A 27,102-nucleotide genomic window follows, 5' to 3' on the forward strand; every position below is an offset into this window, starting at 1 on the left:
GTTGGTTTTATTTAGCAAGGAATGAAGAAATGCAGAACTCTGACCTTTACTGTATAAGCACAGCTAGTCCTCAGCACTGGCTACAAACTGAATATCCCAGACAAGAAGTGTTCAGCTAAAGTAGAGGATGAGAAAAGAACAAACAAGGCATTAATGCAGAATACATAATAAGCTACAACACTAGAGCATAAGCACAGAAATCAAGCACTGCTTTATCATGTGAGCAAGACTGGAGTTTTAAAGAATTTTGCTATTGCAATAAATCATTCTAAACTTTGACCCCAAAAATTAAGGAAAATTAAGTTTAGTTTTTTCAGGCTGCTTTCCTGTTTATCATCCATTCTTTAACAAATGCAATAGGGATAAATAAAAGTGTTTAACAACTAAGGATTCCCAGTAAATATGCCCAAAATAGCCATATTTGCTCTGTTTTCCTCATTCCTCTTTACTGTAAAGCCAGGTAACATCGCAGATGGAAAAAGTTCTGGCATGAGGAAAAATAAAATCCAAAAGAATAATTTCCATAAATAATTTAACTCAAATGCATTTAGAACCAAGGGTTTAAACTTTCAGATAAACTTTTTCCTTTGTCATCCTACTGGTTTCCAGTATGTTGCAACATACAGATGGAATCAGTCACTAGTTATCCTTTTAACCTGCCCTCTTACTCATTACCCTTAAAGGATTTTTGTCCCGCAGAGGAAGAGTGGTTCATTTTCCTTCCCTCCCTTAACCACCACTCCACCCATGCTTCCCTGTCCTCTGCTGGGATGAGGAGAAAGGCCATTAATTTTTGAACAGCTAAATTCTCCAACTAATGAATTGTTAGCAGCAGTCAACTGCTAACATAACAAAAAGCTATGGGGGAAAAGCTAAGCAAATGAGTATGAAACTCTTAACGATCCACTTTATCACCTTTGGTTTTGGTTGCTGCTTGTATTTGTGAACGCAATCCTTTTACCCTGTATTAACAGAGTTTTGCATTGTTCTGAATTCTATACCCAGAAACCAGCAAGAAAAAAAAAAAAGGGACAGCTTTGTTCAGAAAAGTACTGTTTTTATTGACTCAAACTGTATTTACACATCACATTCATATGTTCAATAGTTTACAGAACTCCGTAAAAAACTGACTGGTAAAACTGCAGGAGCCAAACAGTTTCAGACTTAATTTAAGACACTGAACCATGAGAACATTTTAAGCAAGTGTTCAGTTTCACTGTCAACTTATATGGCAGTTTTCTGTAGACAAACTCTAAAATCAAAATGAGGTGAAGGGGAAAGGGTTAGATGAAAGAGCTGATAGTTTTCCAAAGCTAATACTTTGTACAACAAGACTTTCACATTTGACAATGCACTTTGTATGATTCTTTTTCTTTTTGGAAACAGGTCATATACAGGTATAGTTTAGATAAATAATCAAAAAACCCTTTGATTTTTGTAAGCTTACAGATGTTTGAAAAAAAACAAAACACCAGTGCCACAAAATCTGTGCATGAATCTGAACTGTTCCAATGCTTGAGAGGCTCAGTTCTGGCATTCCACTGCAGCTCCAATTTCTTGTATGCTTCTCCAGCTGGCAAACAAAAGACGATCACCTTTCACCAGTGAACTGATGATCTCACACATGTACATCAGAAGCAGAACATCCTTATCTCATCCCAAGAGATCACTCTTCCACCCATCTCTAATACAGTTTGGTTGAATAAATATTTTTTGTTTTGAAGTACAAACTAGGTGAGTTTGTTTCTCTTCCAGAGCGCAAGTCACCACGGGCACACACTTCACAGTTAAAATGGCATCCCTCCTCTGATCTGCCTAGCGACCTGTTCATCTGTTGTCTCCTCTTTTTCTTTTTCACGCTCTTTGTTCCAGTCTTTAAGGCCTTCTGGTAGTGAAGTATCCTCATCCAAACTTCCTGTACCTTCCACAAATTCTTCATAAGTAGACTTTTCTGCAAATGGTCTTGGGCCAAGCAACTCTAGCATGTCGCTTTTATCAAGCACTTCCTTCTCCAGCAGCCGCAGGGCAACCTGGAACAGCACAACAAGTTATGTCATACGTATCAAATACCTAAGATGTCCTATTTGGAAGGGTTTCTTAAGGCAGTTAGTTTGGCATTGATTAATTTTGATAGGAAAAACAGGTTGTTCAGAGTTCATCAGATACAAGATTCTTCTCCCCCTTGAGCACTTTTAGGGAGCACAAAGACAATTTTATTTTTAATCCTGCTTTTAAGATTAAGCAAAGTGCCCTCACTGTGGGTCACTGTCACTTTTATTGTGCTTCAGAACAGCAGCTTTTTGCTTCTGCCAAAAGGTTTCTGATGCAAGACATTAAGTGGCAGATGAAAACAAGTGTTCCCTTCCAGTCAGTGCAGATGGTTCAATCAGGCTCCTGTTGTGTTACAAGCTCAAGGGCACCATAAAATACCAATGTGTGAACACTGCACCAGGGTAGTTTGCAGCCTTGGGTCAGTGAGCTCATTGTTCAGCACCAACTACATTCAGTGATCTCTTTAGGGATGCTGACCTGCTACAACAGGATTTATGGAGCCCATACAAAATTGTCTCCTTGTCAGTAAGCCTATTGGATGCCTATCGTAGAAAATTATCCTTTTGCTCTATCAGGTTTTGTGGCACGAAGAAAGAAAATATGCAAAAGCTGAATCTTGGCTGCAGTGAGGCAGATCACAAGCAGCCAAGGGACAGAATGGAAGACAACACAGATATTTTTATTATCACTAAAAAGGAATTCAGAGAAAGGAAGTCACATGAACTTCCCTGGTTACAAGAGCTTCTTCCGCCCAAAAAAACTGGGGTCCTGGTATTTAATCTTTGGGTTTTTAAGTTTGCCTATCACATTTACTAAACCCTATGTTAGCAGGCAGTCTCTTCCCTCCAACCTTCCAAATGAATATTGACCACATAAGCAGGGAGGGATGTTAAATCACGCTTGTGAGATGCTCAGAGGTGTTCCAACACAAAAGGAGATTGCTTGTAAGTCTTGTGACACACAGTCAAGATTACATCAAATGGGTTTTCATCTAACTTACTCATGCACTTATACAGTCACTATTTCAAATCTAATTCAGTTCAATTTAGATTTTGGCTTACCAGCTGGAACTTAGGGGCTAAAAACACTGTAATGCTCACCTTCTCCACTTCTGCTTTCTTCTCAGTCAGCAGATTCAATGTCCTTTCATAGGCAATGTTAATTAGCGACCGCACTTCTTCATCTATCAACCTGGCAGTTGCCTCGCTGTAAGGTTTCTCTAAGACCATGTCTCCTTGACGAGGGAGATCAAAGGAAATCTGCCCCACTTTTTCATTCATACCAAACTGAACAATCTGAAGGAAAAAAAAAACCAAATAAACAAAGGAGACAGCAAGAATTTAGGGTATGTTGATGTAAATATGGCCAACAAAAAGGAAAGGAAGAAGTCCTTTTCCTATACCCTAATATTTTCCTGTAACATCAACCCTTCCCTGAAAACTCAAGTCTACTGAAGTTAACACACATGCATTGACTTTCACTTATTTCTTTTTACTGATTAAAGTGAAGGACACAACACCATTTTAAAGTGGTTGCTAGCGGTATGCATAGTGCTTTGCTGTTTAAATTCTATTACACAAAAAACACTTCAGCCTTCCTTAAGCAGTAAAACCCTTCTTTACCAGAAATAGAAGTGTTTTGCCAATTCAAAATACTTCTAAAGTTTAGCATATTCTACTCACCCATAAAGACAAGGTGACTTAAGTACTAAAGTAGAGGGTCTTAAAGGTTTTTCTAACAAGTCCAAAAATCATATGCTATCCCTCATCTCAAAACAACTCCTCTACAAATGTCAAACAATTCTTATCTTGCTTCACTCAGTACTGAATACTGACTTGTCCAGTTGCCAAATGTGGATGCTTTAAGTTGTATTTTGCTCCAGCAGAGGCAGAAGCAAGTTCAAACTGCTCTTTATTTATTCACTCCATGGCTACTACCAATTTGATGGTTACTAACGCAGCACTTCTCAGTCTAGCAAGATCCACATAGGTATGACAACGAATATTCAGAATTCAAAGAGACCTCACCATTAGAACCAGGCATCTTAACCTGCTTTCTTAATTTTGGTTGACATGTACAAAAGTCTGTAAGTAAACTTATTTTATAAATTTAAAATTGAGCAAGAGTCACTGAAGATCTCATAGAATTAAAAGGATATCATTACACATTGCCTTCCAGAACTGCGGCAACAAGAAGCACACCTGAGACCAGGAAGTAGGTGGGGTCTGGGGATAAGCGTGCAGGGGAAGATAAGAGTACTCCAAAATGTCTCTTGCTCCTTGTGAGTGTCTTATGAGATGATACCCTTTGTCCTCATGCAGGAAATGTAGTAACACACCTGTGTGTAGCCCACAGCTACACTTAGGTGAGTCATTGCATTGATAAGATTTTAAATTACTCATCTACCTTAGTTAATATGATACAAACACAAATCAATGTCTTAAGTCCCATAGCCTTAACTGACATCAAATAGTGCTTTCAAACAAGGTTGTCTGGATTTCAAGTGTGAATCCAAATTGAATCTTCACACTGGGCAATTGTAAATGTAGGATGATATGATCAATTCTGAGCACTAAATTCCATTTTAAAATAAGTATAACAACTCCCACATGTGATTGAATCCAATGGGATCCAACTGCAATGTGTATGTTCCTGTGGGCAGATGTAGGGCAGTAATTGAAGCCTAATGCACAGACTGCTGTTGTGAGACTGAAAAAAAATATTTGGTCATCGTCATCAGCATCTCTAAACAGCACCATGATGCTTATTCATACAGTGTTTTCTGAAACAAGGCTTCTGAGGGATGCACCTGATGAAATTGCATCATAGCAAAATATTAGTTAGGTCAGAGATAAAGAAAACAGTAAAGGAAAAAAAGAAGTCTCACTGAAGCCCTACCTGAGCATATGCACTCTGGGTCACTTTCTTCAAGTCATCTTGGGCACCAGTTGTAATTCTTCCAAAGAAGATTTGCTCAGACACACGTCCTCCCAGAGTCATGCACATTCTGTCCAGTAGCTGCTCTTTGGTATAAAGATACTGTTCTTTGGGCAAATACTGTGCATAACCCAGTCCTTTACCACGTGGAATAATAGATACCTAAAGACAAAAGTAACAGAGCTACAACTAAACAGCATTAAAAACCATAAAGCATTCTTCAGTTTGACTTATTTTTAATACCACAACCTACACCATACTCACCCTTGAGGTTTAATTCAGACATTATTTCCGTTTACAGTTTTGCCCCCACATTGTGTTTTATCCTTAAAAGCCCTGGCTAGCTCTAAACTGGGATAACAACTACTAGAATATCTGGAAAAGAAAGGTAAGACCACTGTCATATCTTCTCTAAAAACTGTATCATATTTTAAAAATACCGTTTTAATTAAAATCCATAATTCCTTGAATGTCATTGGGCATTATGTACTGTGTAACAGATATAGCATTTTCAACAGTTTAAGGAATTTCCACATTTACTAATGACCTTTGTTAAAGAAGTAAATCATACAGTATTTTTAAGCCTGAGATGTGATGAAAAACACAGCTATGCAAAACTGTGAATGTTAAAACAAGTTTGGGGTGCTTTTCCCTATATGTTCAACTTGTCATGCTGTGAAGCTAAAAGAAAGCAAATTGAAACAAAAAATTAGCTTTCTATATTCCTGAAGAATACCTGTGTAACCTGGTAAGAGTAACTTAAACCACTGATCAGTACGGAAAGCCTCAGAGAAAAAGCAGCCATCAAGGCAGGCAGATTCATGAGAAGAATAGTTCTCTCACTTTCAAAGGACGTTTATACCACAAACTACGTAACAGCTAAGTCAGAAAATAGTTAAGAAAGTTACAAGAAATGAACCAAAATGTACTCTAAAATTGACACACTTACACTGCTTTCTAATATATTTTAATATCTTCTTAACACTGGGGGGGGGGGGAACCACAAAGAAAAAGATGCTGTTCATGCTACTGTTAAAATTACAAGTCCAAATTAGCTTTCTTACCTTTAACAGGGGGTCAGCATGTTCCAAAAACCACCCTGCAACTGCATGCCCTGCCTCGTGATATGCTACTGTCTTTTTCTCCTCTGGCTGGAGTACTTGAGTTTTCTTTTCCAAACCTTTGTAAAATAAATTTGATTAATAGTTTCAGACACAACTTTCTCCTCTGAAATCCTTCACCTCATTTGCAAAGATGATGAGCAATACTTAGAGGCCATACATGCAATCCACTGAAAAAATTTAAACATTTCCCCCAAAAACTTGCAAGTTTTAGAAATTCACATCTTCCAGGTTTCACTGTAACCTTGTCCTTCCTTAGACTTTCTAGTTTCAATGGAAGTTCTTAAGAATATTCAAATATTTAAATAAAACATTTGAACTTTAAAAATATTTTCTAGACTATTTCAGGCTCGCAGCAGTTAAAAGAATCCCTAAATCCAAACAGTTTTTCTTCTTGCCCTTTTGAAGAAGAAATCAGAGATGGGCCCTGACGAAATTTGTCTTTGTACCCCTTCCTCTATTACAGAAGTCAGCAATACAAACAGGATACTTTCTTTTCTAAATCTCAACATGTTTAGGAGAGAAAGAAAACAACCTTGAAGAGCAGGACAAAGATTCAAAAGCATGGCTTCCGACACGTATAAAAAAAGGAAGTTGCCTATTACGATTTTTGAGAAACAATTGGTGCTATTCACCTACCTCCAATAACTCTTTCAATTGCTTGCTCAAAATGCTTTTGGTTTATAGCATCTGAGAGATGCCTTGCAGCAATTAAAGCAGCTTCATTACAAACATTAGCAATATCAGCACCTAAAAGAGAAGGCAAGAATTACTGATCCTCTTCAACACTTTTTTCTGAGTTTAGCATAAACATAATCTTACCTATAACTGGTGTGCTATAAACTCTCACTGAGCTTGAAAATTAAAGGTAATGTGCTCTGAAATAGCTTAATTATTTAAGATATATTTAAATACAAGTTCTATAGTTATAGGCCTTAGGATTTTTGTCAAAGGTAGACAGTCAGCAAATAAAGTTTATTACCAGTGAAGTACTTGTTTGATACATCTCACCTTCCTTTTCTGTCTGCAACAGATTATACTTAAAGGTATACTAGTATATATTTAGCTGCATGCATTTCCTACATGTGAATTCTGTATAGGTCAGATGTTGGCATGTCTTTAGAAGATATCCTTTCACATTATTGATTTCAAGCCATCCACTTTTTGTTAAAACTATTTGCAGTAGTGCTATTGAGGCAATAAACATCCTCACTGTAGCTACCAGAAACATTGCCAGTCAAATCACAGAAAACCGATTTTATATAGACCAAAAACCAGTAAAGAATTCACAAGTGTTGAATTCGGAATATATGTGAGAACTCTCATTACTGGCTTATAATCTAATTAATTGGGGCACTGGCTTTTTTTTTTTTGTTTGTTTTTACATCTAGAAACAAATTCCCCTACAGAATATGCACACAAACTCCACAGTAATGTTCAAGAATGAAGCAAACAAATCAAAGTACAAACAAAGGAAGAACACACACAGGAGTGATAACAATCAGAAACCTTTGAATTGCTTGTACTGAAGACAGAAGAAACTCCCTCTTCAAGTCACCCTGACTGAAGCTGACAAAACTTGAGACCCTCAGAAATCTCCTACCTGCTCTAACAGGCAAAGAGAATTTCAGGCTGTGCCAGTACATACAATGAAATCGAATGCTATCCAGAAGATCAGGTGCAAGAAAACCAGAAATAGTAGGGAAATCAAACATCTAAAGCTTGGAGAATAATAGTAGCATTAGGAGTCACTTACCAGAAAACCCAGGTGTTAGTGATGCAAGCTTTCTTGCTAGGTTGTCTTTATTTAAGACAGTGTCTAATTTCAGAGGTCTAAGGTGAACTTTGAAAATGGACGCTCTTCCTTTTATATCTGGGGGTCCTTTAAAATAGAAGACATATGGTTTTACTTTTCACAGAGATATATATTCAAATTGAGTGTGTGCAAGGAAGTTACATGTATAAATAGTTGCAGTGACTGCAGGCACCCAGGTAAAACTTACCAATGTAAATCTGCCTGTCAAAGCGTCCCGGCCTCATCAGAGCAGGGTCTAAAATATCTGGCCTGTTAGTACCTGCCAAGATGACTACATTTGTGGTTGTATTAAATCCTGTTAAAGAAAAGTGATAGAGAAAAGCTGTGTAAATATAATTTCTGTGACCCCCCCCCCAAAACCAGAAACAAAGACTGCCCACTTTACAGGGTCATACAGGAACTGACAGTTCAAACAAATTATCTTAAAGCTGAAAATATTTCTATTTATTGCTGCATTGTCCAGCTTTTCATAACAAGCAAGAACATGGCCTTGGGCTCTGCTTTGTGAAGTACTATATCAAATCCTGCTTTGTCTTCAAAACACAATAATAGATTAATTGCTCAGGAAAACACAGAACCAGCATGGCTAGCTGTATTTTTTTACAAACAGACTGGTCTTAGTGTGAAGAATTTTTTTGACTATTCAACTCTGACAAAGAGTTAGGAGATACAGAATGAGGGTTCTTTTTCTTTGAATGAATTTTAGTAAAACATCAGGCTGCAGCAAAGTGAGTCACCATGCTTTACTTTAGGAAACAAGGAAACAGAGGCAATTTAAATCTAAGCTAGAATCCAAATCTTGGTTAACAGGTCTGAACAAGCATATTCTTTCCAATATCCTTGTTATTATAACATAGTATTAGGCATTAAATACTCACCATCCATTTCTACTAAAAGCTGATTGAGTGTGTTCTCTTGCTCACTTTGTCCTCCAAAGTTGCCCCTTCCTCTCTTCCTCCCTACTGCATCTATTTCATCAATGAAGAGAATGCACGGGGCATTCTTCCGAGCCAGAGCAAACAAGTCTCTAACCTTAACAAGAGAACAGACAATGTAACAGACTGCTTTGTAACTCTTTAGAGTTGGGGGGTGGGGAGGGCTGCGAAGAGGTACATCAGTAACATTATCCCTACAGCTGGGTATGGCTCTGAAGAAGCATTCATTCCAAAGGCTTCAGCCGGCCTTCAAGGCAATGATAAGTTACTTAATTCCCCTCCAAATATTCAGTTGGAAGTTAAATTAACTTCTAGAAGTCTGGAAAAAACCTCCAGGACATGAGTAGATAGCTGAAATTTTTTTTAGACTTTAATATTTTAGGAAAGGTATTACCTAACTACTGTGGTAGTCGCAGCACAATCTGACTTGAATTTTAGATGCAACATTACAATGTTGCTCTGCTTGCAAACCTATCAGAAGGACCTCATTAAAACCAGTTCAGTGAGTTAACAGATCTACAACCGAGGAATCCAACTGGAGCAAACAGGAAATGAAAAATTAATGGAGAATTTTGACCTGAGTGAGAAGTAGATGCAGCTCAGAGCTTTATCACTTTATACATTAGTGATGCAATTACAGAACGCTTCTCTGGTGCCAAAAAATGTACAGCACACGTGAAGAGATGCAAATTTTGGACAGTAGAAAGTCACCCAATTTTTTTGAAAAAAGTACAATGAAGGAACAAGACAAACACATATCAGATACTTGAAGTGAATTCTCTTTTCACTGGAATAAGCAGAAATCCAGAATCACACACTATTTTTAGTGTATACACACTATGGGAATTAAAGGTTTCCATATGCATATACACTAAAAAAATCACCAAAGAAACCAAGGCTGTGTAAGCAGTTTTAGTTCTGGCATATTCAATTTACAAATGATCAATTTAGCATCACTAACAACTGCCTTATTTAATAAATTAATAGGAACTGAAAATAAAACTCTCTCATGTTGTTTTCCATAGGCATCAGAAATTATCAACTGTGTTGAAACCTCAATTCCCAGCCAAAGTTATATCAAGAGATTTCACTGGATATTAAAAGTACTTTCACAGACCAGTACAAAAAAGTTAGGTCACTTTGCTTTGGGGCATTTCAGGTATTTATTGACAACGAAAGTCTGAGTATCACTATAATTTTAAGATACTTAATACTTTCCCAAATTTTAATTACCATAAAACTTGTTTATACTACTTCACATGTTTTTAATGAGCTTTCTTAAGACAGTTAATGCAGAAAAGCATAAAAAATATTAGACATATATTTGGTTATTTAAAACACCTGATCTCCAGAAATCAATCACTGGATTCATATTTCAATCAGAAGCTTATCTGTATGTCTCAGATGTCTAACTCTTTACACTAAGAGTTTCAAACTACAAAGAGAATATAGTTCTTCAAAGAAGCAGGATTTAGAGCAGGAGGAGGCATTCCCATAGCAGTAGTTGAATGAGCTACAGATTTCTGATCCAGATAGTAAATTTACTTCAGATTAGAGCTTAAAGAGTGCTGTTTAGTGTTCTCAAGCACCTGAAAAGAGACACATCCTTAATGGCCTGAAACCATTAAGGCAGTTCAGCTAGTGAACTGCCTCAGTAACTTTTATTAAAGGTACACTGATGATTTTTGTGTTTAGACGTGCATCTGGTATCACTTGTAAGAAATCTGCATAGAAGAAACAACTTCAACTGCAATCAAACCATTTGTCTCCCTTTCAACAGCCAATACTGAAAGCAAAGAGGAAGGCCAAAGACTTACTCGTGCTGGACCCACACCAACAAACATCTCTAAGAACTCTGAGCCATTGACGGTGATAAATGGCACATTGGCTTCTCCAGCTGTAGCTTTAGCCAGAAGTGTTTTCCCAGTACCTGGAGGACCTGTCAGAATTGCCCCCTGCAAGAGAAACAGATATATTTTCCTCATGAAGAAAACATAATATTAAGCCTATGAAATAACATGTGAATGATATTGAGCCCTCTGGCTCTTCTTTCACCACAGTCAAAATCATGCAAGGAAATAATTGAAGATTAATCCCTCCTTTACAGAAGCAAAAGAAAAAACAAATTAGATCCAACACTACCATGCTGTCTTAGAGTTGCAGGAACAGTGTTTTCTTTGACTGACATACTAAGTAAGAAAAAGAAAGGTATGCCATCAGGTGGACTCCCCTGCCAGCAGAGCCAAAAGGCAATTCTGTAATAACCACTTGCAAGATTGCTGTTATCCCTATATGTGTATCACTTCTGGTCCACGTGAAGAGATAATGCATTCCAAAAAGCAAGTCTTCTGGCACTACAGTTACACTTAATGCTTGCTTATTTTGTTTTCTGATTGGAAGACAGAAGCTGGAAAGCATTGCATATGTAAACAATCCTAGTACAGTTTAGAATACTGAGGACTACTAAAAGAATAAGTCTAAGTCATTGATCCCTTACCTTTGGAATTTTTGCTCCCAGATCCTCATACTGTTTGGGATTTTTCAGGAAGTTAACAAACTCCATTATCTCTAATTTGGCCTCCTCACAGCCAGCTACATCTTTGAATTTAACATCTATTTCATCCTTAAGGACTTTGGCTGTAGTTTCACCAACACTGAAGAGTCCACCCATTCCACGCCCTGCCCGACCTAAGCCTGCAGGACCTCTTCTTAATGTGTACAGCAATGAACCAATAATTAGAATTGTAGGCAGCAAACTGAGGAGAAATGATCTGTGGAGAAAAACAAACAAAAAAAAAGAGAAACCTATTACAAAAATTCATTACTACAAATAACACATATAAGATGTTGGTTCCATTATAAGCAAATTCAGGACTAATACTCTATTAACTTGTAATGTTTGTACTTCTGCAGGTTGTTCACGCTGGGAAACCATCAAAATAAATTTGAGAACAAACTGTTATACTTATAGTTGCTTGTTTTTAAACCAAGCAAATCAAGTAACATTGCTGAGTTTTGTAGAGGAAAAACTGCATTACCTAATAAACAGAAGTAGTTTGTTTTTCCAAGGTAAATTTACAGGACTAGTTATGTAAATGGTTATATTCTTCAAGTAAGTTGCATTAGGTAGCATATAGACAGTGTATCCTATTACTTCAAGCAGAAATTTCTCTTCAAAATACACGCTCTTGTCCCTTAGGTCTTTCAGCTTTTTATGATTTTTTTCTCCCTTATATGTTTCCATTTTCATTTCCAAGGGGGGAGGGAGTGGTTTCTTCGGGTGGGGTATTTTGTTTCTGTTTTGTGGTTTTGGTTTTTTAAAATTATTACTCATTGTCCATTGTCCTCCAGCTTTCTAGCACAGCTCTGTAAAAGCCCCAAACCCTAACACAGTCCCCTTTATCACAGTATCTGAGCACTGTACAGATTTTTCTGTAAAAAGGAATAGCTTCAACAAACAGCTCACAAGACGTTCCATCCACACTCAGCAAAAAAATGCAGAAAAGAATGACAATCATAAAGCACAGGATTTCCAGGCTTTACAGATAACCCGCATTCCTGGGATAAAGAGGAAAAGAAGGATTTTTCCCTCTACTGTGCTATTCAGCAGATTCTGATCCAACAGGGAACAGCAGTACTTTGATTATATATAGCTGCTCACTCCTGTTTTCTGTGGCATTCCTGGGGCAGAGCAATATAAATGAATATCTATATAAAGAACACGCACTGAGGAGGAAAGGATCAGAGCTGGGGTCAGGAAGAGGGATTCAGGAAGTAAAGGTCTGTACAAAGCTGAAAAAGGCATAGGAACTGATCTACTTTTACCAGTCTGTGGTGAGAGCCCTTTTGCATAAGTGCTGCATTGCTGCATTGCCCTGACCATCACTTTTCCCCAGGTTTGTTTAAATAAGGGCTCAACAGATGAATTTATGGACCATGGGATGCTCCATTATAAAGAAACAGGGAAATGAGGCAGGCAGTGTGTAGAACAGGGAAATAAAAACCTCTGTCTGAAGTTGCAGGATTGCCCAGAGTTAAGGCCATTCTTCTTGTTGCCACCAAGACCAACAGGCAGCAGCAGCTTGGTAACATACACTGCAGTAAAACCAAATATTCCCCTCCATCCCCCCAAATCAAAACAAATACCCCCAAGTATGTAAACAGAACAGAGGCAGTAAATGAGCCATTATCATGAGTCACATGAGCTACTACACCCGAAGTCAAACTTCCTGATGATAAAAAACCTATCTGACAGACATCAGCAGGAGTAACTTCTAAACTGCTCACTTAGAACCAAAAACAAACTAGTCTTTGGGTTACAAGAGTACATTTGTCTTCCAAGCCATTTGGAAAAATACATCAGAGAAGCACTTTTACTGTCTTCTAAATAAGGTCAATGAAATTCAGCTCCATAAGGCTAATACAAAGAACTAATACAAGTCTAGTTTCAGAGCCATTATTCCCTAATGAAAAGCAACAATGCTGTAAATCTAATATCAGTACTATTTTTCTTAATTATTAAGAGCATGATCCATCTTCCAGTTTCTGTTAACAGGCAGATTAGTGAATCACTCATTTCTTGCTTTTTTCCAAGGCCTCAAAATTTGACTTATGCTTAGTTTTTGGCCAAAAATTGACGTCCAGAATATTTCAGCCAATATATTGTGGTTCTGTGATATAATCTGTCTGCTCAAAAATTGACATGAGCATCATCTCTGGAGCTCTGCTGCTGTGCCCAGCTAACTCTTGCTCTAGTAAAAATCACAGGGAGGAAGGGCTTAAATGAAGAAAGGAGTTACAGTAAAGCTGTATATATATAATAAGAAGCTATATTTAGAGTAAGAGGATATGGATTTCTTCATAAACAAAGTACTAAACAGCTTCTCTTACAATTCAAACCCAAGCTGATTGTTATTCTGATAATACTGCCACCTAGCGAAGCATAAGGTATGCGTATTACAAACCTACTTCTCTACTGTAAACACAACCTTTTTTTTTTTTTTTACCAGAGACCTTTTAAAGCAACTTCTTACCCATCACTCTCTGTTGAGTAGACTACAGGCAATCTGTTCTCCACTTCTATTCCCAGATCTTGCTGCACAGTCTCCAGATTCCGTTCAAAAGTGTCCACACTACCGATATTAAACCAGACATACTGCAAGGAAAATAGCAGAGATGACCAAGTGCCCTATCTTATTTCACCTTCACTACAAGCAGGCTTCTTCTTGTCTGGTAATTCCTTCTGCATTTGTTAGATTTGGACCGAGTTTAAGTTGCCTTGTCAAGTGTTTAACTGGTATAAGAGGCGCCCAATAAATCTGAAGCTCCCAACCTGAATACACTTGTATCTATCACTGCTTCTGCAGAGATGATAAATCCCAATCGTTTTAGGGCACTTTAAACAGATGGAAATACTGGCATTTTCTCCAGAAAAAAAAACCCCAAGGGAGTAATAAAGAGATGTGCATAAGGTACCTATATAGTTAGAATAATACAGAGCACTGAACCTGAAAACACAGCAGTCATACAATTTACTGTTTCATTTGAAGGTCTCAGCCCTTCTGATCAAGAAAAGTTTTTGCTTTATACTGCAGTTTATAATAGCTTTAAAGTCAGCTGTCTTCACAAAAAAAAACCCCCACCCAACCAAAAACCAGCAAAAATTTATCACAGACCAGAAAGAAAAATCCAGCAATTACATTCAAAATGTGTTGAGATCTGGTCAAGAAAATCTCCCCTTTTGCACCATGACCTGCCTGACTTGTCTCTCCTCACCCTGACATTGAAAGAGAAAAAGCAGAGCAGTTAACTGATTGGGAAACAAAGGCAACTGGCTGTATGTGGGCTAAAGAGAAGGTGTATAAATAAGCCACAATGAAACCCACTGATTAAGTAATTGCTGCAGATTTCACTTTACCCAGGAGGGACTTGCAGACCTTGTTTCATAAAGACAGTTAAGAAGGGCTCCACCACCTAAGAAGACATAACCTGATAAAGCTTTTCTAATGCTTCTTTGAATTTTCTATGAAGATTTAATATATTTTTATTAGGTCTCTGACCTAATTAGGTATCATTCTTTGGAAAACTTTCCCCTGCATCAGTCTATTCCTTGCTGTGCTACTAGAAGAGCAGCTCCATTAAATAAATACTTTGGAAACAAACACTTCTCTTTGTTTTCTCAAGTAACTGGCTAAACACAGTTTGGAACAGAAAAGATTCCTAAGTATGGGGACTTAAGTCTGGGATTTTCTTAAGCAGATGGAAAACAGCAGTTAAAAATACAGAACCTTCAGCAATTTCTTGCTCTTCCTGTTTAAGTATCTGCATTAAAGAGCATAGTGCTGGAAAGGAACTACTTGTCATAGTTTAAAGGTATCTATGGCAAAAAAACTGATTCAGTAAAGTGAAAAATACTTGATGTAGGATAATGTAACAAGAAAACATGTTTTTGATCAAAAAATGATTAATGATCCAGACCAAGATTTTGTCTCAAACCTTACATAAAAAGACTGTTTTGCTGCTTCTAGTATCTCATGTGCATGTATTAGAAGCATTTACCCATTCATGAGGAGACTTTCCAGGAACAAAGATGACTCTAACAAAGCGCTTGTTCACCACTTCGAGTCTGTCCACCTGTAGGAGGAGAAAAGAACAAAATCTGAGTGAAAAGTGTACAGTCACTGTGCTTCCACCACAGCTTCAGATAACAAATGTGAATCTTTCTGTTTTCCACTTAGGAGACTACAGTTAATCATGTACAGCAGGACAGTTCCACAGTCTACAGTTTGCCATTAGGAATCATGTATCTAATCAGGAAAAAAAGGAATACTGGCACAACAGAATTTAGATTGAAAGACTGACATCATATCCTTTTCTCAAGAAAAAACTCAATGCATGCATCAGCAAAAATCAGTTACAGTAAAATAGTTAAACAGTAGTTAATTGTCTCAGTGGTCAAACACCAAAACCATTAAGTTACATGATTCCAAACTTAGAGCAGCTTCCAAAACAAACCAAACTGAGCAAAATTAGGGAAATCTGAACTTTGCTCTCACAACTGTTTTCCCTAATAGAAAGGGCTTCCTGTGCTACAATATTAAATACAGTAACATTCATTACAAAAAAAAGTATTTAGCTGGGGTAACAGATACCATATAAACCTAGAAACTGTGCTACAGGTTTAGCAGATATATACCATTAAGTTCTTTTTTACAGGTCTCCTCCAATGGTTAGCTTCTTGGATTTGACAGGGCCTTTTTAGAAGTCAACTAAAAACTCTTCCATGTTTTCTTCCCCTTTCCATAAAATAACTGGTTTTAACATTTTAAAAGCATTTAAAACTAGCAATCTAGTTTTAGAAGTTGGGCCTGAACTGCACACAGGTTAGTAAGGTTGTTCCCTGAACTCACTACATGTGGCCATTTCTGGTAGAATTGAAGGAAAACATGAGCTAAGAAGTCACTCTAGGACTAACCTGATTTCATTCAACACTACCTGAACACCTTTGTTTTGAAAAGTACATGACTCCAGTAGTGCTGTCTTCTCCCCACCACTAAGGCAGCCAACAGCACTTAATACCTACACATTTAGTCTGTCTTAATATCCACACTACATCTTACGAAGACACAAGAAACCTGGTTTTGTGCAACAGCGTACTTTCACAATGCTTTTCTGCAAGGAGGCTTCAGGCTCTGTTCACTGTAACAGGTAAACTAATATTTTTACAGAGTTCAGTGTCTTACTGCTTCAGAAATTTAATTAGTAAGAGTTTTTTTCACAAGACGTACAAAACCACCAATTTAGAACATGACTGATTGTAAGACAGTCTAGGCAGAAGCATACTGAGCAGCTCTGCAGAGATCAGTTAGAAAAGAAAGGTAAGAGACACCCTGTTCAGCAGCTTACCAAAGTAAGGCAATGGAAGGTTAATTTTGTGTTAACAGAAAATCCCTCTAGGTCTGAAAGCTACAGGACAAAGCAAAACAATGCCTTCCTAATCTGTAGGGCAAAGTTACAAGCAGGGAGGGAGCAGAGCAAAGAACTCATGGCTCCTGAAGTGGAAAAAGCCTGTGCAAGACAATCTCCTGAACTTCAGGGCATCACCAACCTATTACTCCAAGTATGGAAAGCTGCCAAGTTCTACAGAGAGATAGGATATTGATGATAAAATTGATTGCTCCAGTAGTGGCTCCAGGTAAGACAAAATGAGAGGAGAAAACAAAGAGAGGAGGCTACTTTACAACACAGTCAGGGATGAAGGGATGCCAATGTATTGTCCTTGAAAGGATTCTTCCATTCCCCACCCATTCCATTCTGTTCTCACTGCTGCTTCTCAGATTCCTCAAGGAGCTGATTTTAGACATGAAATAAGCAGAAAACCTTTTCTTTTCAGAGGGATGGGCTCATGCAAGTGATAAGGTTATGAGCAAACTTCTCCCAAAGGCAGCTGGCATGTCTCTTTAAACCATTATGTCAGCTTACTTGTACTGTAAAGCCATACCCAGAGAGAGTGTGGCTACACTGCCCCAGCACCTACATGAGTTATCCAACCAAAGTTTTGTCCTGAGTTGCTATTCCCTCTCCTCTCTTGAAATTACATAAATCTTCACACATCCATCCAGAACATCAGATCTAGGAACTGATTAAAATGAAAGCTAATTCCTTTCTCCCTTGAAAATTACACTGAGCCAATTCTCTCTCTACAGACACACAAACACAAGCCTAACTGGCGAGGCAGAAATGAGCATCTTCAGCACTGTGATGTTTCACATTGATTTCCCTCCCCACTCACCAATCCTTTAGAAAGGTAATTGTTGACAAAGTCTTTCCAGGTGATTTCTCTCCCAGGGACCCTGAAGAAGAAGTAGTACACAACCATTGTCCAGAAAAAAGAACTTCCCACTACATACATCCGAAACTCCCTGACATCCCATGGAATGTCACCCTAGGAAATGGAGAAGGCAAAAAAAAAATAATTAGAGTCTGTAATACAGTAAGCACATAGGAAACAGGTTCTGATGTTTCTTTGTAGCTTTTATTCCCTGCCCTCAAGGTTGCCACAGAGAATCTTAAGCAAAGGTCTGTTTTGTTGTACAAACACACTTCATAAATTTCACATAGAACTGAGGAATTACAGCAACAGAAATTGGAAGAGTTTTGATCCATGAACTACTTTAGAAAGGAAAAAAAAAAAAAAAAATCACATGACCTTTCTGCCTCCATTCTAAAACAATTATCCTTGGTCTCCAGGAGTGCATGCATGAATAACAAAAAAATTAAGGAGAAAACTAACAGAAGAAAAAAAACCAAAAATAAAAATTAGAAGGATGAAAAACATGCACCAAAACCATTCTGTATATAAATACAGGAATATTTGATATATTCCTGTACTGTCAGGTGCCATCATCTTTGTGTTACACCTGGCAATAAATGGCAATAAATTTTAAAGGGAAACTCACATAAGTATTCCATCAAGGTCAGAACATGTAAGAGCAAACTACATTTAATGATTTAATAATTGTGTGGCCAGAAAATTCTCCAAATTGCCATTGAAACAAAACACGAGGCCTTTAAAGGTCTGAGGATTCCCTTTAAGAATACTGACTACTAGAAACCACATTCACACAGCTTAAACTTCATTAACATTCCTGAACAGAGGTAGATGTCTCTGGAGTTATGCACAAAACAGTTATTCACGAAAGGCACTGAGTGGGGAGCAGTCTAGAGCCAGTTGCCATGAAAGGCCTGGCACAGGAGGCTTGAGCAAGATTTGGACAATCAGAATACGGCCTTAAAAAGCAAAATCATGCAAGGTTATTTCATTAAGATAGTGACATAAAGAAAGATATTTTAAAGTCAAAACCTTCTGTAATCTGGTCCACCAGTTAGTTTCTTCTTTCTTCCCTCCTTTTTTTCCACCACTCCCACCTCCTCCACTACTAGTTCCACTGGGTTGTCTGGAAGTAGCTTGCTTTGTTTCTTAAAAAAAAAAAAAAAAAATTTTCTTTTACATCTTATGCTAATCTCACATTACCTTTTATTAGTTATATTAAGGAGATGTTCTGAAGAATACACTAGTCTGCAATACAATAATTAGATGATGTGAAAAACAGCATTTTCCATGAAAAAACCAGATATATATAGTCCATTAAATGACAGAGAAACAGTTATGACCATAAGAGAGGTCTGCTAACTTATAACTGAGGGACAACACTCCAACAGAAGCACAAAAATAAATACTATTCCAGAAGATGAACATTATTTTGCTTTCATATCATGTATAATAAAAACATATCAATTTGCACTTCTAAACCAATCTGGTACAAATACATCTTCCCTGAAAAATAAAGAAAAAACCTAAAACCCAAACTCACAATTGTTATGCCAAAATCTAATTTAATGAATACATATTCCACAAAGAACTGAAGTCAAGCAGCTTTTTGTACCTTTTGTTTCTCCAGGTGTACCTTTAGTTCCATTAGATTTCTTCCCATTGGGAAAATACTTTTCAAATCCTATTGAGAAAGAAGAAAGGAGCTCACAATTGGTTTTTATTTTATAATTCTTGCATCACATTTCAGTAATCACAAGCAGAATGTATACATCAGCAAAGAAGCTAGGAACATACAGACTGCAAAACCAGCTTTGTTCTGGTCTTTTTGTTGAAAAGCTCTACCAGCTCTCCATAATTAAATCTGCTGTGTTGACAAGAGAATATCACATCTATTTAATAACCTGAAGTAAAGCTATGTTTTAACCCGAGACAGAGAAATTTAGGTCAACAGGAAGCTCCACTGCACAGTGTTGAGCAAATGACACTATTCTTCAATAGCTCCTAAAAATCCCATAAATCAAATGTTTCATCTCAAGATTATAGGCTGGTTAGTACAAGAACTGACTTCCCCACAGACAATAAAGTGAAATAGCACATAAGTGCAGTCCTCAGCAAGGTATGTAAGCAGTCTGCTTTTTTTCACAAATCAAAGTTAGAGTCACCTTTGGGAGGTTGAGAGAAAAGCCTTCTGCAAGCAGCGATTACACTTGCCAAAACAGTGCTTCTATCAGCAGTAACTCCAGGAGTAACTTGGTCACAGAGCTGAAAGATGAAAAACAAATATAAAGCAACAAGAACGTGCCACAAAAATCTTCAAGCTCTCTAGTAGAGCCTTGCAGCTAGTCAGACAATACTTTACAACTGGAACTTTGCAATAGATATTGTAGTAACTGCTGTGTGCCAGAAAGTAAGATAACAATGGAAAAAGAAAAGTTCATTGAATGAGTAATTTCTACAGCAAGGAGATTTTTATCCTTGTTGTTAAGAACCGAGTTTCACCTTACACACATACAAAACATTGGTCATTAAGAGAAAAATCAAGCAGAAAACGCTACAAGCTAGGAACATTAAATACACATTGATTTCTATGGGACACATTTAATCATACCAGCCAAATAACATTAAAGTGCAACATTCACTGTGACTGTACAGGTGCGATCCACACAGTACTCAACCATGTTTTGTCTGCAACCTTTTTTCAAATAGTTAAGAAGTTGTAGCTTCTGATCATGAGAGATCTACTTGAATCCAAAAGAAAGGGATGTGGCAGACAATGCTTACATCCAGCTAAGAAACTAAAACAGACAAGGGATCTCAGTTCAAAAAGAATATCTAAAGCCCTATGTGGTAAACATCCAGTTGTAAAACCACAACAAACCTAAGCCTTAACATGGCTTATTCTTATCCTTGGTCCTTGTTCTAAGGCTGTTTATTGTTACTCATCATTTAAGTGCAACAAAGGAAAATTAAAATTAAATATTTAAACTCACTAGTTCTTAACAAAATTTTGCTAGTACAGCTGGATACTTCAAAAAAAGTATAAACTGCAATTTTCAATTTTATTCAAGAGAAATCATATCTGATTTCTTCAAGAAGGACATATTTTAGATAAAATCAGTTTCATAAGCTTTTCCAACACTTCTGAGAAACAAAATTTTATTCACGCCAAGATTTCCCCACAGACTGACTTTCCTTCTGCCTCCACTCCCTTCCACCACATAAAGGCACTCAGCCTCCTGTTCTTTTTGGTTGGAAGCGATTTACCCTAAGTGCCACAGAAATAGTAAAACGCAAAAACCAAACACTAACTGAAAAGCAACAGGTCCTGAAAACATGACTTCAAGTGTCCTTGCAAGACAGCAAACATCCATCTGGGACTAACACCTCTAGGACTATTTTGGTGAAGGGAAGCTCAGTGCTGTGGTCAAGGTAGAGTGGCTGTAAACAAAACCCATTTTTACATAATAAAGAAACTTTTGATTACTTGGTTGCACAGTAGAACTACCCTAGGCATCCTGTCATTCATTAACTGAACGCTGTAACTCTGCTGAAATCTTCTGTCTGGAGCTTCCCCTTCCACCCCTTATTAAATGATGAAATACATTAGACTTATTTCAAGCATCCCTGTAGTTCCACCTGCTGGAACAAAGAAGAACACCAAAATGTTCTCATTCCTTGCTTTTGCTGTAGACTGAGCTAAGAATTCTTGGGCTGCTTGGTCAAGATTAGTTTTGTGGCGCTGCATGTCTCTGAATAAAATCTGATACTGAAAATCCAAGAGGGTATTTCACTGATTCTCAGAAGCATGTGCAGTGCAGATAGTCTAAAGAGAAGCTAATGTAGAGAACAGCTACTAAGTCAAATACATTATGATCTCCAACATGAGCAATTCCATCTGTGCTCCTAGAAGAAGTTTTAGGACAAGTGGGATGCAGCCATGTGAGCAATAAAATAAAAAGAGCTTGCCACAGATCATGTATAGTTCAAATACAGACAGGGAGCAAATGCTGCAGCACTGACAAAACTCAAAGAAACAGTGGGGTTTTCTCCTGTCAGTGGTCCCCTACAACAGACAAAAATTAGGGACTTAGTTCTTCTGCAAACTCAGATTACTTGCTATTTGCAAATAGACTGAAATATCCTGAAAGCTTTACTCCAACTAAGACGAAACAACTGCTCATGTTTAAAAGAAACGTTTAATTAATCCAAATCTAATTGCCTGGCTCAGCCAGACTAGCACAGGTTTACTACAGAATTAAGTTATAGTTGAAGTGAAGGAGAGAAAGGGTAAGCAGACAAGAGCTTTGGGGCAGACCTGAATAATGGACTTGCTTCTTGTTGGATTGTCTCTACTGATCCTAAATTCCATGAACACACGCAGTCACCTGTCAAGTTAATATGCAGAGAGTTGCTTTGTGAGAAAAAGGAACAAGTGACTTCATGGCACCTTCAGAGTCACCTGACTGCCTTGAGAAGAGATGGCTGAGAGGGGACCTCATTATTGTCTTTAAGTATCTGAGGGAAGGGTGCCAGGAAGGTTGACCCAGGCTCTTCTCAGTGGTGCTGAGCAAGAGGACAAGAGGCAATGGGCAGAGACTGATGCACAGGAAGCTCCACCTGAATTGGAGGAAGGATGTCTTTACTGTGTGGGTGACTAAGCATTAGAGCAGGCTGCCCAGAGAGGTTGTAGAGTCTCCTTCACTGGAGATATTCAAGAATTCTCTAAAACACCAGCACAAAAACTGATCATCCTGATACAGGGTCTGTCTGGCAGTGGGAATGCCACAGCAAGCTTAGCTGATATAAGTACACCCATTGCCTAAACAGAGAGAAAGCAAACAGAGCACATTTTGATGGGATGCTGTTTCAGGCTGTATACCAGGAAACTCTTGCCAAGTATCTCCCAGTCAGAGGCAAAAAATTTCACTGTATGCAAAACAACAACCAAAAAAACCCCCAAAAAACCAAACCAAAAATCTTCTTTTTTTTCTTTCAGGCAAACCTTGTGACACCATCCTAAAACTCAAGATTTTTTAAAATATAAGTTCTAGATAAGCAAAACACACAAATGTAAGTTTTAGAGTTAAAATAACCCATGAAATGTTACTAGTCCAGAGTGCCACATAAACCCGAGACCACAAGCAGAACTACTTAAAAAGTTTACAAAACTGAGGCTACACAAAGCAGGAACAGAAAATCCATTTACTGAGCTATACAAATATGATAAAGAATCCATTCATTCTAGAAAGCTGGAAGTTTACAGTTTTACCCATTATCAAGTTCCAAATCAAAGCAAAATTAAACCAAAAGTCTTAATTATCTAACAGCCACCAAAATATTACACAAGAACATAATGGGAAGAGGGGATAACATACAACAAAAAGCTGGTAAAGAAATCTACCTTAATGCAAATTACTTTCTACATGGGCAAATAGTGACAGGACAAGGGGAAATGTTTTTAAACTAAAAGAGTAGAGATTTGGATTAGAAATTAGGAAGAATGTCTTTATTCCTTGAGGGTGGTGACCAACTGGAACAGGCTGCTCAGAGAAGTTGTGGATACCTGAAAGTATTCAGGGTCAGACTGGATGGTGTCCAGAACAACCTGGTATGGTGGGAGGTGTCCCTGCCCATGGCAAGGGGGACCATAACTAGAGGATCTTTAAGGTCCTTTCCAACCCAGATGCTAGAATGAATACAAAGTCCCCTTCCTAAGACTGATTTCAAATAGGGACTCTTTAAATTTTGTTGAAAGTAACAAGAATTAGCTTCCTGGGAGATCAGCAGCACTGCTGACCATGTTTTATTTATTGCTGAAATGATGTTCAGCTCTGATCAAACAAAACCAAATTCACCATTATAAAACAAGCCACATATTCATGCTGACAACAAAGCTACTAACATCCTTCTGTGTGTATTCCTCTCACAATTATCACTGTCTTAGAGATAACCTTCACAGCTATAAAGGTGTGGCTGTTCACCACTCTATGCTACAGGAAAACAAAGAAAAGCAAGATGTCCATGAAAGGGAAAGGAATTAAGCATCTTCCTTTTCCCACAGGCCTGTTGTAGCCCCACTGTGTTAGGGCTGCCAACAAGGGTAATATACATCTTGTAACAGCTGGCAGCAAGACCACTTTACTAAGAATGAGCACACAGACATCATGCTTTACCAGTTAGTACCACAAATGCAGGTGCAGATTCATGGCATCATTGCACTATGCAATCCCAGGATGCAAACAACCAAGCTCCTCTTTTCCAGAACACTGACACACAAAACAAACTGCTCAGTCACTTATCTTTAACATTCCAGTCTCTCACTCAGCCCCAAACCCACCTAGCCCAACTCATCACCCTGAGAAAGCAATGGAAGAACGTTGGAATCAGGTGGGACACAGCACCTGGGAAACCAGTGGGAATGTGGGAACCCTACTCTATGAAGAGAAGCTGAGAAAGTTGGGGCTGCTCAGCCTGGAGGAAAGTTGCATGGAGAGCTCACAGTTACCTTACAGTATCTGAAGTGGATCTGCAGAGAAGTCAGAGAGGGACTCTTTATCAGGAACTGTAGTGATAACACAAGAAGAAATGGGTACAAATTCAAAGAGGAGAAATTAAGTTAGATATTAGGAAGAAACTATTTACTGTGAGGGTGGTGAGACACTGGAACACGTTGCTCAGAGAAGCTGAAGATGTAGAGTTCAAGGCCAGGCTGCATGGACTTTTAAGCAACCTGGCGTAGTGGGAGTTGCCCCTGTCCATGGCAGAGGAGTTGGGAAGAGAAAATCCTTATGGTCCCTTTAACCTCTAAGTTCCTATGCATACCAGAGGGATGCAGCACCAGCAGCAGCTCTGGCGCGTCGCCTCGTCTTCCTTCTGCAAGAGGGCTGTGCTGCTGCCGAAGGAGCCCGCAGGTTCTCCGCACGGAGCCGGCTGCCACTTCCAGGCCGGGAGGCGCGGCACTCCAGCGCGCCCGCTCACCCACCCACGGGCCCTCGTCTGCCGCCGGCCGGAAGGGCCGGTACGGAGCAGGCCAAGGCTGCGTCCTCCGAGCGGGGTGAGGACGAGCCGGGGAAGGCGGCGGGCAGCAGAGACGCGCTCGCCTCCGAGCAGCGGGGCGCCTTTCTCCGCCCCGGGGCCGCCCGCTACCGCCACCACGGCCCTCCCTCGACCCCCGGCCCGCTCGCTCCTCACCTGCGCCAGGCAGGGCCTTGCGCCCCCGAGCAGGCCCCTCCCGCAGAGCAGCTGCTGCAGCGGGGCCCCGGGCAGCCCCCGGCGGCAGCCGCCGCCCCGCGCCAGCAGCAGGTACCGGTGCGCCATGGCCGCCCGGACCCGCCGTCACCACCGGCCCGCGCCGCCTGACGTCACCGCGCCGTCGCGTGCATTTCCCCTACGTCCGAAGGGCACACCTGGCCCTGCCCCCCGACAGAGGCCAAGCCCCAAAGAGGATCACGCTCCGCCTTCTGACCACGCCCACAGTCGTCATCACCGGAGCCCCGCCCCCTCGGGGCGGACGGGTTTCTCAGAATTCCGGAATCCATCGGGTCGGAAAAGATCTCTGGGTTCATCGAGTGCGGCCTGTGACCCTACACCACCACGTCAACTAGACCATGGCACCAAGTGCCACGTCCGAGCTCGCCTTGAACACCTCCAGGGACAGTGACAACACCACCTCCTTGAGCAGCCCATTCCGATATTTAATCACCCTTGCTTGAGGAATTTCTCCCTAATGTCCAACCTGAACTTCCCCTGGCGCAGTTTGAAGTTATGTGCTCTCGTCCTGCTTGCCCGGGAGATGAGACTGACCCCCACGTGGCCAAAACCTCCTTTCAGGCAGTTGTAGAGAGCGATAAGGTCACCCCCGAGCTAAACAGGCTAAACACTCCCAGCTCTCTCAGCTGCTCCTCACAGCACATGTGCTCCAGACCCTTCCCCAGTTTCATCGCCCTCCTCTGGGCACGCTCCAGCACCTCAGTGTCCTTCTGAGCTGAGGGGCCAGGACTGAATGCAATATTTAAGGTGTGGCCTCACCAGTGCTGAATACAGGGGGGGAATCCCTGCCCTGCACCTGCTGGCCTCGCTGTTTCTGATTCAGGCCAGGGTACCACCGACCTTCCTGGCCACCTGGGCACATGCTGGCTCACGTTCAGCTCTTGTTAACCAGCACCCTCAGGTCCTTTTCCACTGGGCCACTTTCTAAGCACTCTGACGGCACCTGTAGTGCTGCATGGGGTTGTTGTGGCCAAAGTGCAGGACCCAGCATTTGTTTTTGTTGAACCTCATGCTGCTGGTCCCAGCCCATCTTTCCAGCTTGTCCCAATCCCTTTGCTGACTCAAGGGTGTGGGTGAGTCAGCAGGGCAGGCTCAGTCCAGCCCAGCCCAGGTTGGCCAACCTCACTGAGAAGGGTGGGTCTCTTTGCTGCCAGGGTTGGTTTAGCCTGCAGCAATGCTCTACAAAGCCTGGAGGTAGGAAATAAGGAAACCTGTCTCCTGGTTTTGCCCCATTATGTAAGGCATTTCATATCAATGTGTTTGCTGTAGAATGAGTGTGTGCAAAGTCCTCTAGGTGAACTCAGGCACTTGGCGTTATCACTGTTAAGGAAACGTCCCAGTCTGATCATTCCCAAGACTCTCTGTCACTCACATTCCCAAGGCCAGAGACTTTCACTGCTGTGACCAGAGCCCCTTTCCAGCGAGCAGCTCCAGTGCACCCATAGGTGCCCTACTTGACCCCCCTCACACAGTCAGGCCAGGTCTCCTTACTGGAAACCTACATTCCACCCTACATTCCTCATGGCAGAGTCTCAAATGTCTCATTCCATAAAGCAATTTATTCATGGTGCAGTAACACAGAAACAGCCCCAGCTCGTGCCTCTGAGAAGGGAGCCCAACAAAGGAACCCCTTTTATACCCCCACAGTCCAAGCCACATGCAAACCTCGCTCTTACTCATGAGTCTTCGCTCCTGTTGTGTCTCCCAGTGTCCATTTACCTGGCTGGCACCACCAAAGGGTTGGCAGTTCATGGCCTCTTGTCTCAGGCTCCCACTGAGAGCTCCATCTACATCTCCATCTGCAGCTCGCAAACCGAGCTGCTGCCCCACATGTATTCCTCAACAATGACTTCATCCCTGGGCACAGCCCTGCTCATGATGTCCCTGGCTGCGTGTCACCCCCATGGCTGCTATTAGGGTATTTAATCAAAACTCCCGGTTTAATTAAACCAAAACACCAGTAGCTCACAGAATCCCAGAATCACAAAATGGGAAAGGAAGGGACCACAGTGGCTCATTGGGTCCAACCTCCCTTCTAAACCAGGGTCATCCCAGAGCACAAGGCACAGAGCTGCATCCAGATGCTTCTTGAATATCTCCAGTAAGGGATACTCCACAGCCTGTCTGGGCAATCTGTTC

The 27,102-nt window shown here is 40.0% G+C and overlaps 1 protein-coding gene across 1 annotated transcript; it reads right to left on the bottom strand.

Moving 5' to 3' along the window:
- Positions 1–1,042: 1,042 nt before the first annotated feature.
- Positions 1,043–25,109, bottom strand: AFG3L2 (AFG3 like matrix AAA peptidase subunit 2). Its single transcript, XM_084207848.1, has 17 exons — positions 24,886–25,109; positions 19,857–19,956; positions 19,307–19,375; positions 18,724–18,839; positions 17,653–17,805; positions 15,420–15,494; positions 13,895–14,016; positions 11,359–11,632; positions 10,679–10,816; positions 8,805–8,958; positions 8,114–8,221; positions 7,867–7,992; positions 6,750–6,860; positions 6,054–6,169; positions 4,951–5,151; positions 3,153–3,347; positions 1,043–2,030 (listed from the first exon to the last, which is right to left on the bottom strand). Exons 1-17 carry the CDS (start codon positions 25,009–25,011, stop codon positions 1,788–1,790), a joined length of 2,427 nt encoding a protein of 808 aa, XP_084063974.1. The 5' UTR covers positions 25,012–25,109; the 3' UTR covers positions 1,043–1,787.
- Between the last annotated feature and the right edge of the window lie 1,993 nt (positions 25,110–27,102).

The sequence above is a fragment of the Fringilla coelebs genome (assembly GCF_963513975.1).
Source record: "Fringilla coelebs genome assembly, chromosome: 1".
Taxonomy (NCBI): Eukaryota; Metazoa; Chordata; class Aves; order Passeriformes; family Fringillidae; genus Fringilla; species Fringilla coelebs.

Excerpts from the sequence above, each read along its gene's own strand:
- AFG3L2 (XM_084207848.1), bottom strand. The coding sequence starts at position 25,011 with ATGGCGCACCGGTACCTGCTGCTGGCGCGGGGCGGCGGCTGCCGCCGG. Across the intron at positions 17,806-18,723 it reads GGTGGACCAGATTACAGAAG|GGTGACATTCCATGGGATGT; the intron begins GTTTTGACTTTA and ends TCCATTTCCTAG. Across the intron at positions 8,222-8,804 it reads GCTTTTAGTAGAAATGGATG|GATTTAATACAACCACAAAT; the intron begins GTGAGTATTTAA and ends TTTCTTTAACAG.